The sequence below is a fragment of the Drosophila melanogaster genome, chromosome 3R, assembly GCF_000001215.4.
Source record: "Drosophila melanogaster chromosome 3R".
Lineage (NCBI taxonomy): Eukaryota > Metazoa > Arthropoda > Insecta > Diptera > Drosophilidae > Drosophila > Drosophila melanogaster.
The window spans coordinates 7,980,604-8,001,560 of NT_033777.3; the positions used below are offsets into that span (position 1 = coordinate 7,980,604).

Below are 20,957 nucleotides of genomic sequence, written 5' to 3' on the forward strand. Positions count from 1 at the left end.
ATCAGGCCCTAGGTAATGAGAATCGATCGGAAGCTGTTCATTAGGTCGTAATGAAATAATTATGCATGGCGTCGTATCCGTGTTCCTGTCTGCTTACTGCCAACAAAGTATTGGTAAATAATTTGCATAAAGTCCGTTCTGCTGGTTCGCATTTTGTGAGGAACCTTCAGAAGGTCTACATACCCATGCCCATGCATCTTCTCATTAACCATAATGACCTGACATGCCTACTATTCCTGTAATAAGTCAACTTTGTTTTTCTGACTTCTTTTGGAGGCGTGGCAACTTCACATCAGTTCGATGCAAGGTCAAATACCTTTTGATATTAAACTTTTTGTTGAACCTTTTTTAATTCTGATGTATATGTACATTTTCATGGGCCAAGGCTTCACAGGTGAATATTAAATATTGTTTGAAATTTGTTTGATAAATTAGATAAATTACAAAAACGTAGTATAACATTGGAAACCAACGATCAGCAAGAACCTAGCCCAGTTGATTTAGTCCTGTCCGACCGTCCGTACTCCTTTCTGTCCGTATCAAAGGAGATAAATTATAAAAGAACTATACAAGTTAGAAAGTTAAGAATAAGATTTTGGAGATGTTGGTGCGCCGTCAGTTTGTTCTAGAGCACCACGTCCTCTCTAGCACGAAGAAAATATTGAATTTTATCCCAGTAGCTGAGTTACGGGTATCTGTTTTTTCTATTTGTCCGCGGAAAATAATTTAATATATCTCAGAACTCCAGGACTTTCAGCATAGCTGAATTTGTCATGACTAAGACAAATGTATGGTTCTAACTTGTTCAAAACAATATCATCATACTCAGCATTCCGTATAAAAACATCGAAATTTTAAAAAAGTATAAATATTTATAAGATCGGTAGAACTTAAAACTTTTTACACGTTGGTGATCGTTCTGACATTTCATTTAACTGTGAACCCTAAAAGTATTCTTCTCTATTTTGTGTGTAAGTCGGAGATGTATGTAAAAAACTGGGCTCACTATAGTTCTGTCGACGATCTCAAGGTGGCGCCACCAAATTTAACAAAAATGGGTTAAATAATTTTCATGATAATCAAATAAATGAAGGAAAATCATTCAGTCTTTATTACCTTCTTTATCTTTATTGTAGAACATCCCCCTATGAAAGAAAACATAATTTTTTCAAAAATGATCAATGTAGGAATAAGAAATAAAAGATTATTTACTACGTTTTAATCTCGAATTTATTTATAAAATAAAAACACATTTCTTTTGTTCAAAACAATCCATAGAAATAAAATACACGTATTAAAAAGCGTCGCTTGCATAAAGAAAAATACAAAATTGTTGAGCGATAGATACGAAAAGCGGAAATACACGTCCCCGAAAGGGTGTACTTAAGCATTAAAAGTAGATGAACGCCGTACCACTAAATTAGCAGCAGCTATATACGATCTATGTACATGAACATGGATGACTGGATGCGGAAAGTGTTGGGGACTAAATGTGGATATATTTGTAGCTAAGAAATGATCGATGGACAGCGGTATGCCAGCGATTTGTGATCCTTACGTGCGATCACCATGGATTGTCCATGAAATAATGTTTTTGATTCCTTGTCTTCAATTGATCTTGGTGCGAATTCGATTTGGCTTAGATGTAGGCTTGGACTCCCTATGCTTACGTTTAATTTAAATGTACGGTATTTTAATTGGTAGCGTAATTAATTTATGCTTATGTGTGTTTCATGTTTGGCTGGCTGGCTGGTTGGCTGGCGGCGCTCACTTGTTGCCGGCGTTCACGAGCACACGCTGTCTCGTCGAGGAGTTCAGGGCCGGATTGCACATATCCGTGGTGAACTTGGAGAAGGTGTTGTGGAAGCCGTTGGCCTGGCCGTTGCTGGTTGGCGCCACATCGCCGTCCTTGAGCGCCTTCACGTGTCCGTTGGCATGTCCGTTTGCCTTCACCGACGCTTTGTCCTGAAAAAAGAACATTTGGTTAAATATATGCTGTCATAAGCTTTTTAACAATTTTAAAAATACATGGTTATACATACTAGCCTTTGGCTCTAGTATAGCCTAGCTAGCATTCTTACCTTGCCATCGCGTTTCACATAGGCACGCTTGTAGAAGTTTGAGAACAGGAAGTAGAACATAACCGCATGGGCTCCGATGAAGTAGGCGAAGCCAATTGGGTAGTTGCAGTCGTTCTTGAAGAACAGCTGGAAGGAGTGCACCATAACCAGGACGAACTGGATCATCTGCATCACTGTCAGGTACTTCTTCCACCACAGGTACTTCTGCACCTTGGGTCCCATGGCGGCCAGCATGTAGTAGGCGTACATGAAGATGTGCACGAAGGTGTTCAGGAAGCCAAAGAAGGTCGAGTGGCCACCGGGGGTGAACTTGACGCCCCACCAGACGGAGACGGGCATGATGCCGTGGTGGATCACGTGCAACGTGGACACTTGATCGTACCGCTTACGCATCACAAAGAAGAAGGTGTCGAAGAACTCGGTGAACTTTGAGAAGTAGTACCACCAGCAGCCCTCAGCGGTCTGAAAAATGTAAAGGTCATTTTATTAGTTATTTCTATTTACCATTATTGGATGGGTTTTAACAAATTAAACAGTTGGCCTCAGAAGTACTTGCCAAATGCTTTCTAGCAATAATTTCCTCAAATTACGATTATTTCTTAGAATGCTTATAGAAATTCAAATTCTAGTCATAACTAATATCTGTGCTCATTCCCCTCCCATATTTCAAGCATTTATTGTTATGCTAAAAATAATCACAGCTTGGGTAGATCGATTCCGTTTGGCCTGGAACTAACGGTTGGACAAATCCCAAGCTTATCAATAACAAGAAAATGGGCGATTTGCAAAAATCTTTCGCCTGGCAACTTTCTAAGACCGCCACTTTCTTTGGGTCATTTACCCACTTTAGCCAGCCTGGCGACACACGTGAGATTCCTCAAGCCGCAGAATCCACTGGCCACACAGCCGGCCGGCTTTCAGTATCCATTTCTTCGTGATTAGCATAAGAGAACCTGTCGCCATTGCCGTTTTTCTAATATCTTGTCTCTTCGTGGCCGAAAACTGGTTGCTTACATAAAATCTGGCCCAGTCAACAAAAGAACTTTGCTATTTGCCAACCATAAGCTAAAATCAAAATTTATAGCCCGATGTTTGAGTATACATATTAGCTTAGCGCGGTATATAGAAGCTTCCACAAATACTTACACGAATAGCTTTGGGCGAGTAGGAATAATTAACGGGCTCGCATCGCAAGTTATAGCCGTTGAGCCATCCACCTATGCAGGACTATAAAAGAAAAAGAAAAAGAAAAAAAGAAGGGAGTAAGTGGAAATTAACTATAATATATGTATTACATTACCTCGTAAAAAAGCCAGGCACTGAAGATAACCTGCGCTGCATTGTAGACGATCAAGACTTTGCGGAGCTCGAAAGGCTTTCTGTTTTCCATGAGCTTGGGTCCGAGTACCTGCAATAAGATGTTGATTAGTTTCAGTGTAAGGCGTCCTCTTCACCTCGAATCTTAAATCTCACGTCTTGTCTTCGTTGTCTTTGCGTGTCATTTACATAGTCAAACAGAGGCCGAAGCCTGTTGCAGCAATTATCAAATCAAATCAATCGTCGCGACCGACTTTGTCTGTTGGTTTTGTGACAAGTTCGTTGCCGAAGTCTTTTGTTTGGCCAACCGCCGTCCCGGCGCGTTCGCCTATCGAATTTAGCAGACATGTGAAAGTAAGTTAAATGCTTTTGTAAAATTATGAATGTGAACCAATGCAAAGCGGGAAACCTAAATAGAAATCGTTTTTGGAATTGATTTTTTAAATTTTGCATAATCTCCCGCCGCCTGTGCTTGGGTCACCTTTCGACACCAGCTCTTCGAGACGATCATAGCAGAAATTGGATGGCCCTGAACCCTTAGCTCGGGTTTCACAGTCATTTTGCAATGCAATAAAGCGAAACTAGTTTGCGAAAAGGATCCGCATAATCAGCAGATGAGAATCTGCCAGTTCTGGTCTCCGAAATCAGCGTAAATTACCCCCATCGGAATGATGTTGTTCTGTTCTGTTGCGTTCTGTTTAGTCCGTTTTTTGTTCGATTCCATTCGGCTGCGCCTGGCCCCACTCCAATAATTATGGATTGGTGCTTCCCCAAACCCAGACCACTTACCTTTACGATGTACGCGTATGTCAGACTGATAGCTATCGTGGGGAACGGCGAGCTCATGAGCGGGTAGTCTCGTGTTCGCGGATCCGATTTGTTGTCCATCAGATCCCGCCAGCCGTCGTAGAACATTGTGAGGTAATCCTGCAAGTGTAAAGACCAAAAAGATGAAAGATAAGTCATGTGTGCTAACTGGGAGTGGCTAATCACCCAGGCTACTTAGCGGGATCAAGTGTCAAATCAATAAATTTGAATTGCTATTGCAAAACTGCCGTTTCAGGCAAAATCAGGCAATTTACAAGCTAGGTTCAGAATGGCAGACAACCGACTGATTATGAGTATTGGTCGATTGGCTTTGGGTTATGGTTTTAATTAAACGTTCCCTCTCGGAGAATCAATCACACATGCTGTAATAGCCAAAAATAAAGGAAACCCGTAACCATTCTAGTTGGCCGAAAAACCATTTGGCGCGAGTTTCCTCAAAAAGCTCCCCATTAGCCGACAAACCGTGATTTGGTATCATATTTGTGCGCGGTAATTTCCCATTGTCGATTAGCACTCGGCGATGCCAGGCGCAAAAGTATATACATCGAAATAAAAATAAAAATCTTGTAGAAAAACTGGTGCAGCCGGCTGGCGGCGATGTTGCAATCCGCAATGGCCTCTTGTCCATGTGATAAATAGCCAAACAAAACAATCTAGAAATGATTCGACCGCCTGACCGACTGACTGACTGCCATAGAAGTTGGGGAAGTCTACAGGGGATGCCAGGAAAAGCTAAACCAGTTCCGCCAGTGTTAATCGCCGCTTAAATAGTTAAATACCTGACTGGAGGCAATTAAAGAAAACAGCGCTACTCTTAATTGCAGCGGGGGTTGCTGCCGTTTCCACAGAGGGGTTAGGGTTAACTTAATTGATTTGAACGAACCAGGGCCGTAGGTGTATGTGTGGATAGCGAAATGTCAAGGGAAGTCCACGATTTGAAAGCTGTCAATTAAATCGATACCAGAATATCTCAATTATTGAGTTGAGAAAACTCTTAATGATTTGCAATGATAATGGAAAATCTAGCCCCGTTTGGAATCCGATAACTCCGCATGGGCTCTTTCCTGACTTGGTGATGTCCGTAATTAAGGAAATATTTCAAGCAGTGCGAAACTAGAAAGAACTGGCGTTTAACAATTTATTGTTTTAATCTGACAAAAACAAATGCAATTATACAGCCTTGTTCCAAATGCCATATCCGTAAAGAATACCTTTTTAAGTCGAGCGGAAATGGAGTGTAGAATACCTGCTATATTTTTATAATAACAAATCGCACAACCAGTTAATTTTGCAAAGCAAAATATATTTTTCATAGTTTTAACCAATTTAATACTGAAATCAATTTCCTTGAATATAACAATAGCCAATAAAGTTCATTGGCTTATTAGTTTATAATTATATAAATTAACAAATTGCCTCGTGTGTGTTTTCGATTGAGGGGGCTTTAAATGTTCGAGTTATGTGGACTGAATTGTATGTAATTTGGTCTCTGGTTTTGGCCAAAAGCCTTGCCTCTCGACTTAGTCGGAGTCGCGAAAAAGTTGACTGACCAAAGTAGTCCGATTCTTACCCAGTTTGCCGAAAGCGTTTTTTTTTCTTTTTTTGCATAACACGTAAACACGAATCGAAGTGACCAGATGTCTCAACTACACCACTGGCCACCAAGAGCTCATCAATCATTCTGTGCTGGCAAGCGTCCCGAGCATTTGCTGCAGCAACACGACATGAACATCTGAATTGGTGGATGGATTGGGAAAAACAATGCTCATTTGTCGCCTAGCCAGCTAAGTACGCCAGTAATCATAATCGGCGGAGGAGCGGAGGAAGTTCGAGCAGTTCGCCGATCGAGCGTTGAAAGCCTCGTCATGTCGTTTGTTCATTAATAAGACGAGTCTGCCATTACGCCGCCAGGTGAACTTACTGACCGTCTGGCTGTGGGTGTGGCCAGCCATCTGTAATTGCTGGTTTCGGACAGAACCGCGCCGTCCAAGACGAACAATTTCATCTATCTGACGCATGGTAGCCGTGTTGCAAGATTTATTGAAATTTCAGCCACTTCGGCGATTGGACTCCATCTGTCGGCACATGACTGGCAAATTTTTCTTTTACACATCTGACGTAATTTGGGAATACTCTCGGCGGCAACCAGTGAAGCGTCTTAGGATGGACTTTGTCGATGATGGTTGGCATGATGATTCAGATCGGGGTCGTACCTGGGCTGGGCTCTATTAACCAGGTCACAAAGTCCGGAAGAGACAGCATCGCATCCCAACAATGTCGCCGTTGATTGCATCTAATTAAGATTCACTTTCCGACAGAGACTCTGTCCAAGATTTTCACTTTTTTAGGTGCGTGCTAGTTAATTGAATTTTTAGGCAGTAGGGGGAAACTTGAAAGTACAAAGAGCAGTCTTTGAATACTCTAACGGGATAGGGAAAATTACGAAAACATAAGCGGTGATAACTCGCAACAAATTACATCATATAAGCCCCATAATTCATGTTCCTCGAAACTCCCATAAATTATTAAAAAAAAGTCTGATGTGCCACTTGGCAAATTGCTGAGCTTGAACTATTGAATAGCACAGTTGTGATAGTCAAAAGTGTTTACCCATCTAAATTTTCATATTTTATGTCTCATCTTTCTCTTATCAATGATATAATAGAATTTTTTCGAATTTATAGGGACTATATGGTAATCTACGACCTTGCAAGAGCTTGGCCGCTTCCGGTGGGAAAACTTTTTCGAAGTATTTCGCAGCTTTTTGGAATGTTGAAATCACACCTGGTGTGGGTGTGTGTAAATCAAGTGTAAATTTGACCAATTAAAGGCACTATTATACCAAACACCGACAGTACTTATTAAGCTATTTGCATTGAGCTCTTCCTGGCCAACTGACGTAGGTTAGCAGCAGCTGTTTTAATTTCACATATTTTATGCCATTTGATTAAGGAAAATTACTAGCGATGAGCGTCATAAAACCCGTTTTCACACACTATCTGGGTGAGATCCATTAAGAGGAAAATAGTATATACTTAACACGTATAATAGTGCACTTGCTGGCGGAGTCAAAGTCGGACTATAGGAGTCGACCACTAAGCGCAATTAAACTTGATTGTCGGTCTGCGCCGGTATTTGCCTAGTGCGGCTATGTCCGAAAATACCGTAAGTTTATGTCGCTGCATTTCCGACTGCATGTCTTTGTTTTTTGTTGGTTGGGGGGGGGGGGGGGTGGGGGATTTAGATTTGCCCCAGTTAGAACCGACGTATGCGGCCTTTGCAACCGGCTTTCGATAAGTGGCCAAAAGGAAGTTTAGAGCCATTCCGGAACCAAATGGAATTTCATTCATAATTGCGTGGCTTTGTTTGGCCGCCGATCAGTTTATCCCATGATCTGGCATAATTCGATCTATCATGCGAAGCCATTATTTGTCATGTCTCAGCTGGCGAGTCGTTTCTTGTTTTCGTGATTTTATCAAAGCGCAAACAAAAGACTTAAGACACAAACTCGCCGCAGCAGCAAGTGCGCGGGCGTGGGCGCTAAAGTTCGACAGTCATCGCCGCTGATGGTGTTTCAATTAGTGCGCACCACAGTTGCATTAATGAGGCGACTCACATATACCACATTAGCTAAGTTCCTAGCGCTGTTTTGAATACACAAGCACGACAACAACGTTGAATGCGATTTATTTGAGTCTGCGATTGCAATATAATGAATGTCCATCTGGGTGGTCGGAGAATTGAAGCTGGGACGTAAACAAAATTAACTTGCCATCTGTAAGCTCGGGGCAAATCTTAAATTATAATTTCGACGAGAAACGCGCGGTTTGTTGAACTTTGTTTTTGCCAAGCAAATTAAATAAAATACAGCATATGGAATAAGGACAAAACAAATGGGAACCGGTATCTGTAAGAATCAACAAATTTGCCATATAGATATAGATATTATATATACACGCATAAATTCTAAAGTTCGACTGCTTGTGGGTTTTTTTTTTTTTTTTGTTTGTTTCGGATCTGCAAAAGGTTGGCCAATATTTGGCAAATAATGATTCATACCGCTGGGCAGACTTCGGAGCTTGTGTAATCCCCTAATCGAATTCTGTCGATTCACGATGATGATGATGTCTTGTCCAGAATTTTAGCTTTTTTGCCAAGCTGTCTCTTCTCGCCAGTCTGCCGGCTGCTGTTTGGACTTTGGCCCAGCAAATATGGCAGCTGAAAATGTATTGTATTTGCCATTACATAAAGCCGGCTAGCTTTGGTCAGTTTGCGTAAGCCATGGCCGCAAGACAGCAGCAGCAGCAGCAACAGCAGCAGCAGCAGCATCCCAACGCTTGGCCAAATGCTGACCCTTTTTCGCTTTCTTTGGTTCACACGCGTTCGCCACCAAATGCTTTCCCTGAAAACCCACAAAAATGCTTCCGTCAGCGGCGGCAGCAGCGGCAGCAGCGGCAAGTGTAAAGCGGCATTTGTAATTGTTGTTTGTGGCCAAGGCGCTGCTGTTGTGCGTTACATTTTAACGCTTCATTATGCGCCATAAAGTCGGACGGGGTCCAGAAAGCCCCGGACAAATGAGCTGAAATGTACAGTGCCCCTGATTTGGGGCATCAGCTGCGGCGGAGACTGTGGCTGTCCGGCGATGAGTTGGCCATTCACCATTCATATCCATCATCATTGTTCGATGTCGCCATCGACGGCAGCAAAACACCCCATCCAGCCCTCACCCACCGGTGGGTGACTAAGCCGCCGGACTGGGAACATTTGGACGGACAATAATTGTTTTTAGTCGCACTTGGCTGCGACAAATTGTCGACCTAATGTGTTGCCAGTGACTGTGTAATAAGCGATTGGCGGTGAGACGGCTCATTGTGTTGGGCAAGTGGCCGGACTAGCTGGCCGTCAATTATGCTGTGATCCATTTGCTGTGTATTTGAATATTCTCAATCGAGGCAATCAAGAATTTGATTGATACCAAAACACTGGATCTGGATATTCAGGTAAAAAGCATAAATTTCATTTATTCAATTTAAGATCAAAGCCCACTTAATTATATTAATAAATATACTAAATGACAATTTATTCTTTTGAATAAGCGAAAAAGGTAACTGACTTTTGGGGTTTTGCTTTTCTCAGTGCTGTTTCTAGGCCGAAAATCCCCAGATGTATTCAGGGTTTTATGGTTCACATTCCCGCTTGGCATTTGTTGATTTAACTAATTAATACCACTATTCCGATTTCAATGCCAGCAGCGTTTTTAGCTCTGTTTTCTTTTACAGTTTATTATTCATTCATTCGAGCGGGGGGAGGAAGTCGAAGGCATTCATCCCAAGTCTCTATGCTTGCAAAATAAAAATTCCACGAGTTGACTGCATTTGTGGTCATTTAAATTTGTTCGGCTTTGCACAATTTGACCCAAAAGATAATATAAATCAAATGGGCAGCGGACAGAAAAACATATATTTGCTAGCATTTGCATTTGCTTGGTGCCGAGACGCAGAGTCGACAAAGCAATTAAATTATCAGCGATAGAGCAGCAGCCCCAATCGGGCAACAAAAATGTTATTAACACTTTTCAACATGTTGGCAATTAATTAACCCAAGCGTCCGAAATCCCGAATACCGAAGCACCCCCCCCCCCCCTGCTCTCACAGCTCGCGGACTGTAAGTTCCGTCCCAGGCCGTCCGAAAAAAAGTATCTGACGGGTTTCAGTTTCAAATGCATAATTGGGAAGACAACAAAGAGCGTCGAGCGACTGGACTGACGGAGAGAAGAAGATGATATAGGTGTTGAGGCTGCGATGTAGTAACAGACATCAGTTCAAATCTTTAACATTTTAGTACGTACACATGTATTTCTTTACAAGGCCAACTGGCCGAGCGGTTTACTGACTGGGATTTTGGCTTTTTGGTCTCGGATTTTATTTCGTTACTTTTTGAGATATTTGCAATTGGCCTGGTGAGAGAAATTCAGCATTTGCGGCATTTACATTTCTAAACCTCTTTCTTTGATTTGATTTATTTTAACGACTTTTATATAAGTCTCATCTGCCAGGGCGGCACTAAGCAATTTGCACAGTAAGAAAAAATTATGGTTTCCCGTTTGTAGAGCCGCATAATTGTCCAGCTCAACACTTTTACTTTCCCAGCAAGAGCAGCCGCAGCAGTGGAAAAGAAAAAGCAATGAGAGATAAATGTAAAGGGCCAAACTGGTTTGAACCCATATGAGTGGAGCATCAGGGGATCGGCGATCGATCGAAGCCGATTGGAGCTGAGACCCAAACTCGTGTCGCACTTAATGATTTTCGATCATTAAAGAAAAAATTGCTTTGTATGGGGAGGGCCAAAGAAAAATCAAACACAGTCGCACGAACCTGCGCAACATAAAAATCAATTTATAGGTCAAGTTGAGCGCAGCCAACAAACAGGGGGGATCAAAAGAAACACAGAGGCGCGCGGAGGGTTTGCTCGTGTATACGAATCTGTATCTGCAACTGGCTTTCGGAGTTAACATTCAGGTTCAGACCGCGACTTTTACTCCGGCAGCATCTTGTCTAATATGACAAGCGATGATGCAACATGCCGCGATTGGTTAAATGCGTAAACAAATCTTCGGTAAATGGAAAGCCGCTAAAAAAAAAAACACCAGAAAAAAATAAAGTATTAATAATAAGACAATAAAGCACCGATTACAGCCCGCTGATCGATTCCCGGCTGTTGTGGGTCAAGTTGAAAATGCAGCGTGCGTTTTTAAACTTTCAAGCGAATACCAGACTGCGCGCGACTTGCACGCGATTGAAATCGCAGGCGATTTCCTAACCGAGTTCGGAAAAAAACGCGCCAGCAACATGTGCACCAAATGCACTTGCCACACCGCAACAATAAGATGTATGCGGGGCCTATATGCATCCGCATTTGTGTGTGTTTCGCCAGAGAAGTCTTGACTCCGGCAACTTTTAAAAGCAGCTAAATCGCGTTAATTTGGCAATCGAGTTGTATGTGGTTCTTGCTGCCCAGCCGCGCGCTTGTCGTTGGCCCCAAATCGCCAGTAATTAGTGCAAGACAATTTTTTTCGAGTGTATGTTGTTGTATTGCTGCTGCTGCTGCTGCTACGGCTGTGCTGCCGCAAGGAAGTGGTGTTGTTGCTCTCGGGGGCGGTTTACTACGCTCACTGAACGCAGCAGCGTTTCAAGTTGCAAGTTGTTGAAATTCACACAAAAAACAATCAAGATAACTCTTTATGAATGCATACATTTTAAATAAAACACAATTTGTTTAATATTTAAAATATTACAATGAATGAAGATCAATCTGGTCAACAGTCAAGTTAACTGATTATGTATCAATATTAATTAACTAATATACATTTTATTTGGGCGTGTTTCGTCATCTGAATGATTTGATTATGCAAATAAAGTATTGAATAGATTTAATTTTCCACATTATTCACTAACTATTTAGGTCAGTCAGAAATATGGTAATATGAAGAAGTTTCAATAGGTTTTGGAAAATTCGAAACCTTTGAGCATTTTTATTTTTTGGTTAATAAGATTATATGATTACCAATTTCTTTCAGTGCAAAGCAGTTTTTGCAGCAACTAAAAACTCAGCCAGTAGTCAAGTGCACAGCTGCAAATACTCAACAGGTTGGCTAAATGTGCGTAAGTGTAAGTGAGTTCCCCAAATACCATTTGAAAGCCTCAATTCGGGGGATATATTTTAGCTGATTCATTCTACATTGCGTTTGTCAGGCCGCCAATGTTGATTTTTTCGTGAACGTTTATGTTAGACGATTGCATTAAAAATGGTTCCATACCATTTGGATTCAGGCATTCAGGCATAATATGCAATTCGAATTGGGAATGTCGAACTTTGGTTTTCGTCCCTGCTGCCATTTCCCAGCCTAAAGTTCTCTGCCCCCAAGCCCGTAAATCACTAGCCACACAATTAAACAAGCAATGACTTTTAGCTCCTCAATCACTTTACATTCGCGTATTTATCAGGTTGTTTCTGTCCACTAATTTAAATTTTGCTTTAGCCCCACAATGTTGATGTTGATTTAATTATTTTGTGTTCGGATTAAATGTGTCGAAAATATATTACTGCAAATGCGTTCGTTGCTTTAAAATGGAATTTATTTGTAATTTATTGTTGTACGACAAGGAAATTATTTAGAAAATATTATTAAACATTTTTAAAATACTTAAAAACAAAATCGAACAACTTTAGCACCTAAGTCCCATCTAAATTCGCACTAATGGAAATATGTTTAATCACGAATTCGGTATGACAGCATGGCCCACTAAATAATTTAATTTATACAAATAAATTCATCCAACCGACCCAGTTTAAAGCGACAAATATGTATAAATTAATTGTTTTTTCGGGAACGAAGAGTTTGTATAAAATTGCAAAAAAAAAAAGGCACTCAAAGAGCTGTAAAATATGCAAGCCAGCGTGTTTGAATAATAATTTAAAAGCTGTTATTTTTAGTGTTTTTAACACCTTTACTGGCATAACTTTTCTGTCTAATCTCCAACGAGCAATAATTGAATTTCAAATGACACTTACTTCAATCACGGGCCGATAAGAGTCCATAAATGTAATCATTTTCAGGTACTCTCCGTTTAATGGTCTCTTTACGTTTATCTACCTCGAATTCCTCTCTTCGCTTGCGTTATCAGTTTTTAAGTGTTAATTTGCTCGGGAATATACACAGCCAGTAAAAAAATTGCTGAGAGACACGCACTTTTTTTATGTAGAACAATAAACCTTTGCCCAAATGGCATATTCGCAATTGAAGTGAACGAAGACTAGCTAGCTACTGAGAAAATCGCGCATACGCCGTGTGGAGCCAAACAAATCGAAATGGAGCAGCGAATGCACTGCGATTTCAGTCACATGCGGCAAGCGTTATCTCACACACACACACACACACACACACACACACACTAAGTACTAAGAGGGCACTCTGCCTATGGTTTTGTGTTTACTATATGCTCTCTACATGATTCTCTTACCAAAAAACAGCTGAGTGCCGAGCGGCAGTCAACAATAAAGCGACGTCAATGCGTCTGAGACTGGCTCTCCAATGTAGCTAACTGGCCCACAGGGAATGCAAGCAAATCGGCTGATTAAGGCACATTTTTTTTTATTATGATCACTTGGCGGGGGCTGCGCAGTTTGGCAGCTGGGTGGCAGTGGCTCTGGCTCCAACAAGCAGCCTCAAACAACCCAGACCCGATAGCCCATAGCCGCCCATAGCCAACTGGCAACTAGTAAAATTCGCCGCCAGCGCCTTTGCACTTTTCAGTGTCAAAAGAGGCAACACAAAAATGCGGCAAAAGTCCCAGTCGAAAATAAAATCGAGGTGTAATAATCATTGTGTAAGAGGCCAAAAGGAGAAGAAAACAACTCGAAGATTTGAATAAGTTTCGATTTCTGGGTTGCCTGCTTATTTTTTTTTTTCTTTTTTTTTTTTTTTTGTGAAATGGTGCAATGCCAGTGATCATTAGCCAGCGGTAGTAGCGGCGGCGATTGGTTAACCCACTGGGGTTTTTTCTCTCGAATTTGCAGAGCTGCTGAATGAATATGAAAATCACTGGATTTCTACACAGCAGCAGCATCTGCAATGATGGGCCGAAAGCATAAGTAAGGTGGACGGGACAAATGAGTCGGCCTGGCCCTGACTGGCTATCATTTCACCTGCGCTCCGATCGCCAGTTATCCCATATCCCCGGCCGAGATTCAAGGTCAGCGATGCACTGCATTTCCGTGTGAAATGTTGTCATGCCAGTGAGCTGGTGAGCTGGTGAGCTGGTGAGCTGGTGAGCTGGTGGGCTAGTGAGCTGGTCAAAGCCAAAAGCCAGCCTTCACTTCACTTGACCGCCAGCCAGTGATGTTGCTGGTGTAAGTGCTGCTGCTGCAACTGCGGACATAACACAGCGACAGCTTCGAAATAAGTGCAGCACTTGCAGTTTCTGTATGCACTTTTGGCGGAGCTCGAAAGCGAATGGCTCTAGCAAAACAGAACAGAGCAAAACGCTCATGTTTTGTGGCAGAAAGCGGGGGAAAAGTGGGCGAAAAGCGTGGAAAGGTCTGCGCGGAGTCGGCAAAAATGCATTTGGGAAAAAACAGTGGAAAACCTTGCTAGCGAATGTGTACTTGAAAACGAAAACCAGTTGCTGGCGTGCGGTTTTTTTCCATTTCCAAAGAAAACGAATAAGAACCAGGAATGGCTGGTGCTCGAGAGGTTTTCTCGATTAATAATTTGCTCAATTAATTTTAACGGCTGCATTGCGGATATTCATTATAGGAGCTTTATTTATTTTTTTTTTTATTATTAATTTCTTGCTTAATAGCAGCAGCAGCACACACGAGTCGTGTGCAAAGGGTCATTTGTGGGTTGTGGGATTTAACGGAAAGCCCAAGTCAACGTACGATCATGTATATTTATTTATTCAGGCTTGCATGTTGGGGGTCGGCATCGAAATTACTGGTTGCAAAGGCATTTTAATAAAGGAGGTTTCAGTGGCATCAATTTTCCGTTGAGTCACACTGGGTGTTCGGTCGGGAACCCCCGCTACTTACCATTGTGCTAAAATTCGCTTCAACAGGTACTAAATGCGCGTTTATATTCCGTTTGTTACAAGGAAGCGTACTGTATTTATTTATTTTTTCTTTTTTTTTTTTTTGACTAATTTACAGAGATTCTCTCGACTTTGGTATACGAATTATCACTTTTTAGCGCACTATCCTTGTTCGTTTCGTTTCGTTTTTTTTTTTCGTTTTTCTTGCTTGTAGGTTTTTAGTTATTGTTTTACACACGCACACACTGTTTGACCATCGTTATACGGTTTTATGGTTTCTACATCACTGTTGCGGGGAACTGCTGCTGATGCTACTGCTGATGCGACCGATCTGCCGCTGCTGCTGCTCCGCTGGACTTTACTGGACAACAACTGGACAGCGACTGGGCGAGCGTGCGCTTTTTACATTCAAATCAAAAACACTGAAATAAGTTTGATTTCACGCTGCCGCTTTACTTTTATACCGCCTCGCAGTCGTAGGAGCGGACTTGGCGCAGACGTCGACGCAGATCGTCGGCGCCGCCGACCGCTCATTTTCGGCGAGCGTGGCGATGGCGCTGGCGTTGAGGTGAGCCGAAGTCGAAAGCTTCGGTCGCTAGCCACAGGTTCTGAGCAACAGGTTGTCGATGTGTGCTCTCGCTCTGACAGCCGAAGCGATCGGGTCGGGCGTCAGGATGCCAGAGCGAGAGCGAGATCGGCCAGCGGCCCTTTGGAATCGAATTCTTGGTATCCACCAGTGGGGGTATCACCCGCCTTTGCACCCACACCCAAGTGCGGCGCTAATTGCCGCCAATCCAAATATCGGAGCGGTACTTTTGCCGCGTCTTGGCAGCGCGCATGATTGCACAGTTCAAAGTTCGGCAAGAATGTCCGTTAATTAACCCCTGCCCAGGCCCGGCCCTTCATATCGGAAAAGTGTGCAAAAATTAACGTAGCCACAAATCAAATCAAATCAAATCAAATCACGGCGAGGGAGAGCGGCGGAAAGGTTGCCAGCAACAAAGCCCAATCTTTGGATACGTATGCGGTAAAAAGCAGAAGAAGATGGGGCTGACCAAACCAGTTTGCCTCTTGGGCTCTTAAATATTTATAATGACCAATACTTGGCTTTCCTCCGTTTGCCTTCGTGATGGCCAATAAATGGCCAAAATGCGCCGTGAACTTCTGAAACATACAAATTCCCGAATGGGAAAAGCGGCTACCGAGACCTGGATGTTGCAGGCAACCTGGCGGATACTTAATATTTCGGAGGACCCGACGCTTACTTGTTATTTGTGCAAGCTTGAAACGTTACGTAGTCGATTTTTGTGAGCTAAGCAATTAGATCGAACTTTGACAGCGGCTTGGTTGACGATTTACTTACCCTCAATTAACGACCCTTCAACTACCTTTATTCTAATTTACCTGCTAAAAATCTCACCATTACCCTGCACTTTTGATGCGTTTTTCGACAAAAAACCCAAGCAATGCAACAAAGCAAACATTTGCATTTTTCGTCTCAAAGTCCGCTGCATGGCCGCCGAGCACAAGATCTTTTTGCGGAATTCTAACCGAATAACACGTAACTGACCATGTAATCTAGCCGCGCCAAATTTACATGTGCAAACAGTCGGCGGGGGAGACGATGAATATGTATAGACATGTCGCCCTAAGCTGATCCCATCTCACAGATCCGAAACACGCGTCTGCCATATTGGGGGAAGTATGAATACGATCGATTCAAGGGCTTTCTAGTGGCTGTATGACTAGAGGAAAAGCTCACGATGAATTGACCATGCTAGATCAGAATGATCCTCCTTATATGGACAGAGATGGCAGGTAATATTTCCGCTTGCTCTGAAATTTTCCATTTGATCATCAGAATTTAGACTGCGACTGTACTCACCAGACATGGATATGTTTTTCCCAGTTAGAATGCACTTCACTAGTCCTTTAACTAATGCCGCGCACGACAATATATTGTAACACAAGTTTTAGGTGCCGGCAAGCCACGCCTAGTTGTAAAATTTATGTGAACAAAAAATCAAAATAAATAAGCACTTTATACCCAGAGATTCAACCTTGAGCATTTGCAGAAAATTTACATACAAATCGAAATGTTAAAGCAATCTGAAAAATATTCATAATCTAATTAAATTCATTAACGAAAGTGCACCAGTTCACCATTTGAGTTCAGTGTGTTAATTTCTCAATGCGATTGCATAATCGCAAAGTTGAAGGAACTTGGCCGCGACTTCCGATCGATTTGATATACTCCGTTTATCCACCTTTGCCGACCATCGATCCAACCGCAATAAACGGGGACCTAATGACCGGAACCATCAGGTTATTCAGAGCTCATTCCCTGGCGGAGTACAATGACTTTTTTCCGAGATGCTTCTCATCGTTAGTCTGGCTTTTGGTTTTTGGCGAGCACATGCGGCGTATACTTAATAGCGCAACCTTCGGCCCAGAAATATCGACTTCAATTCAAGTCTCAATCGGACGAGCCGCGCCAGATGACGATCGTAATGATGCCACGCAGATGAACCACGACCAATTTTGGTGGTGGTGTGGTGGGTGTCGATCGCCGGCCAAAGCCATTGTTTATTGGGCCAAGCTTAGGAGAGTTTTTGTGACTCGGATCCAGCTCTTTGTGGCGCTTGTTTATTTTTGGACTCTCGTTAGTATTATTGGCCTTATCCGCACTTGGCAATAATAAAAAACCAGAGTTCAAGGTTGCAAATCTCGTAAAATCACCCTAGCGATTATATAGCAAGGCAGTAGAATTTACATCGGACTGGTGCTAATGAGCATATTGGTAGAAGGCAACTGGTATTATCATCTGGGAAAAGCTGCAATTGGTTGGACTGCACCTCCCTGCAGTTGTGCAACCGAAGATGATTGATGCGTTGATTTCGCGATGCCGGAGTCTCAAAAGCCCTCGAAACCACAAAAGCAGCCGACACGTTGGATTGCAAAACCTAAACACGGTTCGAAAATTAAAAGGTTAGAATCTACAAAATGGTACCGAAAATACAGTTCCATACGGTTCTATATCCTATTCGTATATTTAACAAATTTCTATGTGAAAAATAACTCCATTCAATCTTTATAAGTTAATGAAATAGACTTATATTCCAAATATACTAGTTTATACTTCAGTGTATGGCGGAATTGTTATTTCTGCTGGTGCTTTTCTGATTATTAAATAACGGTTAAGTCAAGTGGCATTTTTCGATTCTGCAAATCATTCTCGCCCGTACATTATCGTGGAATTTGAGGTCTGAGGCAATGCAATCGAAAGTGTGAAATACCAAAGACAGGCAAGAATAACAAACCAATGCACGAGTCATTCTCCTTTCAACCCGCCCCCAGAGAACCCGTGATTATAACTAAATCCCCTTCAAGATCTCCCAATATCTAATACATACACGTATAAAAAAGATTTAAAACAATAAAGTCTGAACTAACACGGCTTCCCATTCAGAGCCACTCAAATTTGTCGACTGCTTTCCGAGCAAGTTCCGATCACATCGATCAGCGACTAGCTCGATCGCCCAAAATTCCACAAATCCAGAGAAGTCGCAAACTGCTGACGACGATGGCGAGTCTGACGAAGACGACAAGCTGGAGATGGCGATGAAGGTGCAGATGGAGATGGGGTTTAGTACGCATATAAAAACAAGAGAGACATTAGAAATTGCGCAAGGCGTTCGTGTTTGAACATTGATCGGCCATCGTGAAAATATATCAAGGTCAGCTAGTTGACACAGAAACCAAACGAATCAGCTAACTAACATTAATTGATGGATCTGTGCGTTCCAAGTCGGGCAATTCAATAGCCTTCCAGCACGGGGGAATTATCTGCACTCCGGATTTGCATAAGAAGTGGTTGAAAATTTTAAATGAATTCAATTAAGCTATATATTATATGCATTTTATTTATTATTTTTGATTGCCCAAAAACACGTTTTCATTCACATGCTAAGTATGGCCCTAAAACTCACGAATAACGGTAAACGGAATGCATTTAAGATACCAATGCCAGCATTGTAATTAGTTCAACTTGTAACGAATCAATATGTATTCATATTTCAGAACTCGGTCATATTTCCACTTGCTGGTCAGAGTCTCAGAAAAACAAATTCATGTTTCGCGCCAATAAAATGTGCAGCAAGTAGCTTTTGTAAGACTTCGTCAAAACGCATCGGAAAGATACTGGATAAAATACCGATATGAACTCTAATAAGGCATACTTTATAAATATTTTAAATTATATGCATATAAGCTTCTTTTTAACAATTAAAAAATATTCAAAATGCACAGATAGCTGCTTAATTATATAGCAAATATGCGTACATCAAATACCATAAATCCGAGTAGTGGAAACAAGTTATTAGCATATTATATAATGGCTATTTTGGAACAAGCTAGTTTTTCCCAAATACTAAATCAAAAAGATATACATGAGATGCAAGTCCTCTTTGTAATGATATAAAGAAATATAAAATTATAGACGGACTTAATACATTCACTGTTATCTGTGCTGATAACTGTTCCATTTGAATTTAGTGGCAAACCACCACAACTGTTTGACCACTTGAGACTAACCCGTTTCACCATCTGGTAACACCTGGTCGAGGAATGGAGCCCAAAGTGACGATCCACAGATATTATAGCCGGCAAGCGAAATATGAAGGAGCCGTGGAAGCGGACTTGGAACTGTGCATCAAGCACTGCGGCGGCGACGTGGTTCGCATCGAACTGGTGAACCGGCTGCATGGAATCCAACTGCAGCGCAAGTTGCGTCGACTACTGCTGCTCATGTTCCTATCTATCGCTTATTTTGTGGGGACCTGCGGGTTTGATAACAGAACGATTAGTTTCCTGCAGCCCCGTATTCTGTACCCACTGATAACGTGTGCTTCCGTGGCCATCCTGCTCATCCGATCCACTCTGAACCTGGTGCAGGCTGAGCGGTTGTTCTACAGCTGGGACATGGCACTCCAAATGGAGACGGTGCGCTCCTTTGGCAGGGAATCGGTCCTCTGCGTCCAAAGGGGACACATCGAGGACATAGTGCTAAACGAAGTTATTGAAGACGTACGAACTATTGCTGATAGACATACGTTAAGGATTCAAGTTCTAATGTTTCTAATATTTATTCACTTTGTTTCTCTTTCAGTTGGACGTAAAGTACATGCTTATATTACGTACAAAAGGAAGTCAATTCAAGAAGCGCCCTATAATACCCCTATTCAATGTGAGTTCACTTTCGTTCATGTAAACGTATGTATTTAATGATTAAGCTCCTTTTTTCCAGAGTCAATCCCCCTCAATTGAGTGTCTGCAGCACACATATCACGTGCTGCATAAATATTGGCTGAACAGCACCAAAGACCGGTCAGAAGAGTCCTACAGCAAGGACAAGCAGTCCTTAGTGAATTCGTAGTCCTTGGCCATATCGCTGAACTGTTAAAGTATTTATTAGAGACTTAATAACATTTAGACAAACTTACTTGTACCGTGGCTGTAGTCTTTTCATCTTCTGGAGGTAGTGGTGGTAATTGTGGAACCTTTAACTCGGTTTTGACTATATTGAAATCAGCACGGACCTATACGAGATTATATGTAATTGTGAATAAAGTAAATATTGCAAATTTGAGATTTTACAATTGCAGCTTACCAAATTGTTCAGTTCTGATCTAAATTTCTTTTTGAGTACTTGGCGGTAGGTTTTTAGGTACGTGTCCTTGTTGCTGTTTAGTTCCTTCTGGATATTTTGCAACTCGATCAACTGCTGCAGTGAAAAGTCTGTACATAATTTGTAGTATTAATGTATTTCTATAACAGTAAAGATTAATTTTAATGCGCTTACTTTCCATGGCGTCTGTTTTTTGTTTTGAAAATGTGGCTGTGTTGAAAAGCGTCAATGGCCTTCATTACAGTAAGTATGTGATAAAAATTACCCTTTTTACGTACGCCTGTTTCGCATCAATAGCCAATTTGTAAAGATTATATCTTGTATGCTCCTAGGCAATTGTTTCTAAGATATATCTATGTGTACTTTTTTTTATAATATTTTATACAACAAACATTAATTATTTCATGCGATATTATTTCTGTTTTAGGGGATGCGCACTGTGTATCGGCTGGCTGC

At 41.8% G+C, this 20,957-nt stretch overlaps 3 protein-coding genes and 2 long non-coding RNA genes across 8 annotated transcripts; 1 reads left to right on the plus strand and 4 right to left on the minus strand.

Annotated features, from left to right (window-relative positions):
- Positions 1-1,213: 1,213 nt before the first annotated feature.
- On the minus strand, positions 1,214-15,249 carry Elovl7 (ELOVL fatty acid elongase 7). The gene is made up of 6 exons (NM_141497.2): positions 14,817-15,249; positions 4,188-4,325; positions 3,382-3,489; positions 3,228-3,308; positions 2,082-2,543; positions 1,214-1,965 (listed from the first exon to the last, which is right to left on the minus strand). The coding sequence occupies exons 1-6, from the start codon at positions 14,817-14,819 to the stop codon at positions 1,768-1,770; spliced, it is 990 nt and encodes a 329-aa protein (NP_649754.1). The 5' UTR covers positions 14,820-15,249; the 3' UTR covers positions 1,214-1,767.
- Positions 15,250-15,381: 132 nt separating this feature from the next.
- On the minus strand, positions 15,382-16,832 carry lncRNA:CR46143 (long non-coding RNA:CR46143). Of its 2 annotated transcripts, NR_133361.1 has the most exons (2): positions 16,701-16,832; positions 15,382-16,651 (listed from the first exon to the last, which is right to left on the minus strand). It is a non-coding gene; the product is annotated as a long non-coding RNA:CR46143 (long non-coding RNA). The 2 variants fall into 2 exon arrangements; NR_133362.1 differs by having other exon boundaries at positions 15,382-16,803.
- A 170-nt stretch (positions 16,833-17,002) lies between these two features.
- On the minus strand, positions 17,003-17,749 carry lncRNA:CR46142 (long non-coding RNA:CR46142). The gene has a single exon (NR_133363.1). It is a non-coding gene; the product is annotated as a long non-coding RNA:CR46142 (long non-coding RNA).
- Positions 17,750-19,228: 1,479 nt separating this feature from the next.
- On the plus strand, positions 19,229-20,461 carry PIG-H (Phosphatidylinositol glycan anchor biosynthesis class H). 2 transcript variants are annotated; one of them, NM_001275429.1, is made up of 3 exons: positions 19,229-19,900; positions 19,983-20,060; positions 20,121-20,461. In NM_001275429.1, exons 1-3 carry the CDS (start codon positions 19,442-19,444, stop codon positions 20,247-20,249), a joined length of 666 nt encoding a protein of 221 aa, NP_001262358.1. In that variant the 5' UTR covers positions 19,229-19,441; the 3' UTR covers positions 20,250-20,461. The 2 variants fall into 2 exon arrangements, with proteins under 2 accessions (NP_001262358.1, NP_649755.1); NM_141498.3 differs by having other exon boundaries at positions 19,418-19,900; positions 20,121-20,314.
- Positions 19,945-20,706, minus strand: Kmn2 (kinetochore Mis12-Ndc80 network component 2). 2 transcript variants are annotated; one of them, NM_001170075.2, is made up of 4 exons: positions 20,676-20,706; positions 20,484-20,611; positions 20,323-20,412; positions 19,945-20,269 (listed from the first exon to the last, which is right to left on the minus strand). In NM_001170075.2, the coding sequence occupies exons 1-4, from the start codon at positions 20,680-20,682 to the stop codon at positions 20,213-20,215; spliced, it is 282 nt and encodes a 93-aa protein (NP_001163546.2). In that variant the 5' UTR covers positions 20,683-20,706; the 3' UTR covers positions 19,945-20,212. The 2 variants fall into 2 exon arrangements, with proteins under 2 accessions (NP_001163546.2, NP_001163545.1); NM_001170074.2 differs by having other exon boundaries at positions 20,317-20,412.
- Between the last annotated feature and the right edge of the window lie 251 nt (positions 20,707-20,957).

What these genes read in the sequence shown, in the direction of transcription:
- Elovl7 (NM_141497.2), bottom strand. An exon ending in GTGCCTGGCTTTTTTACGAG is followed by an intron (nt 3,309 to 3,381) that starts GTAATGTAATAC and finishes TTTCTTTTATAG; the next exon opens with TCCTGCATAGGTGGATGGCT. An exon ending in ATGTGAAACGCGATGGCAAG is followed by an intron (nt 1,966 to 2,081) that starts GTAAGAATGCTA and finishes TTCTTTTTTCAG; the next exon opens with GACAAAGCGTCGGTGAAGGC.
- PIG-H (NM_001275429.1), top strand. Translation starts at nt 19,442, where the DNA reads ATGGAGCCCAAAGTGACGATCCACAGATATTATAGCCGGCAAGCGAAA. An exon ending in TAAACGAAGTTATTGAAGAC is followed by an intron (nt 19,901 to 19,982) that starts GTACGAACTATT and finishes TTTCTCTTTCAG; the next exon opens with TTGGACGTAAAGTACATGCT. An exon ending in CTATAATACCCCTATTCAAT is followed by an intron (nt 20,061 to 20,120) that starts GTGAGTTCACTT and finishes CCTTTTTTCCAG; the next exon opens with AGTCAATCCCCCTCAATTGA.
- Kmn2 (NM_001170074.2), bottom strand. An exon ending in GATCAGAACTGAACAATTTG is followed by an intron (nt 20,413 to 20,483) that starts GTAAGCTGCAAT and finishes AATCTCGTATAG; the next exon opens with GTCCGTGCTGATTTCAATAT. An exon ending in AGACTACAGCCACGGTACAA is followed by an intron (nt 20,270 to 20,316) that starts GTAAGTTTGTCT and finishes ATACTTTAACAG; the next exon opens with TTCAGCGATATGGCCAAGGA.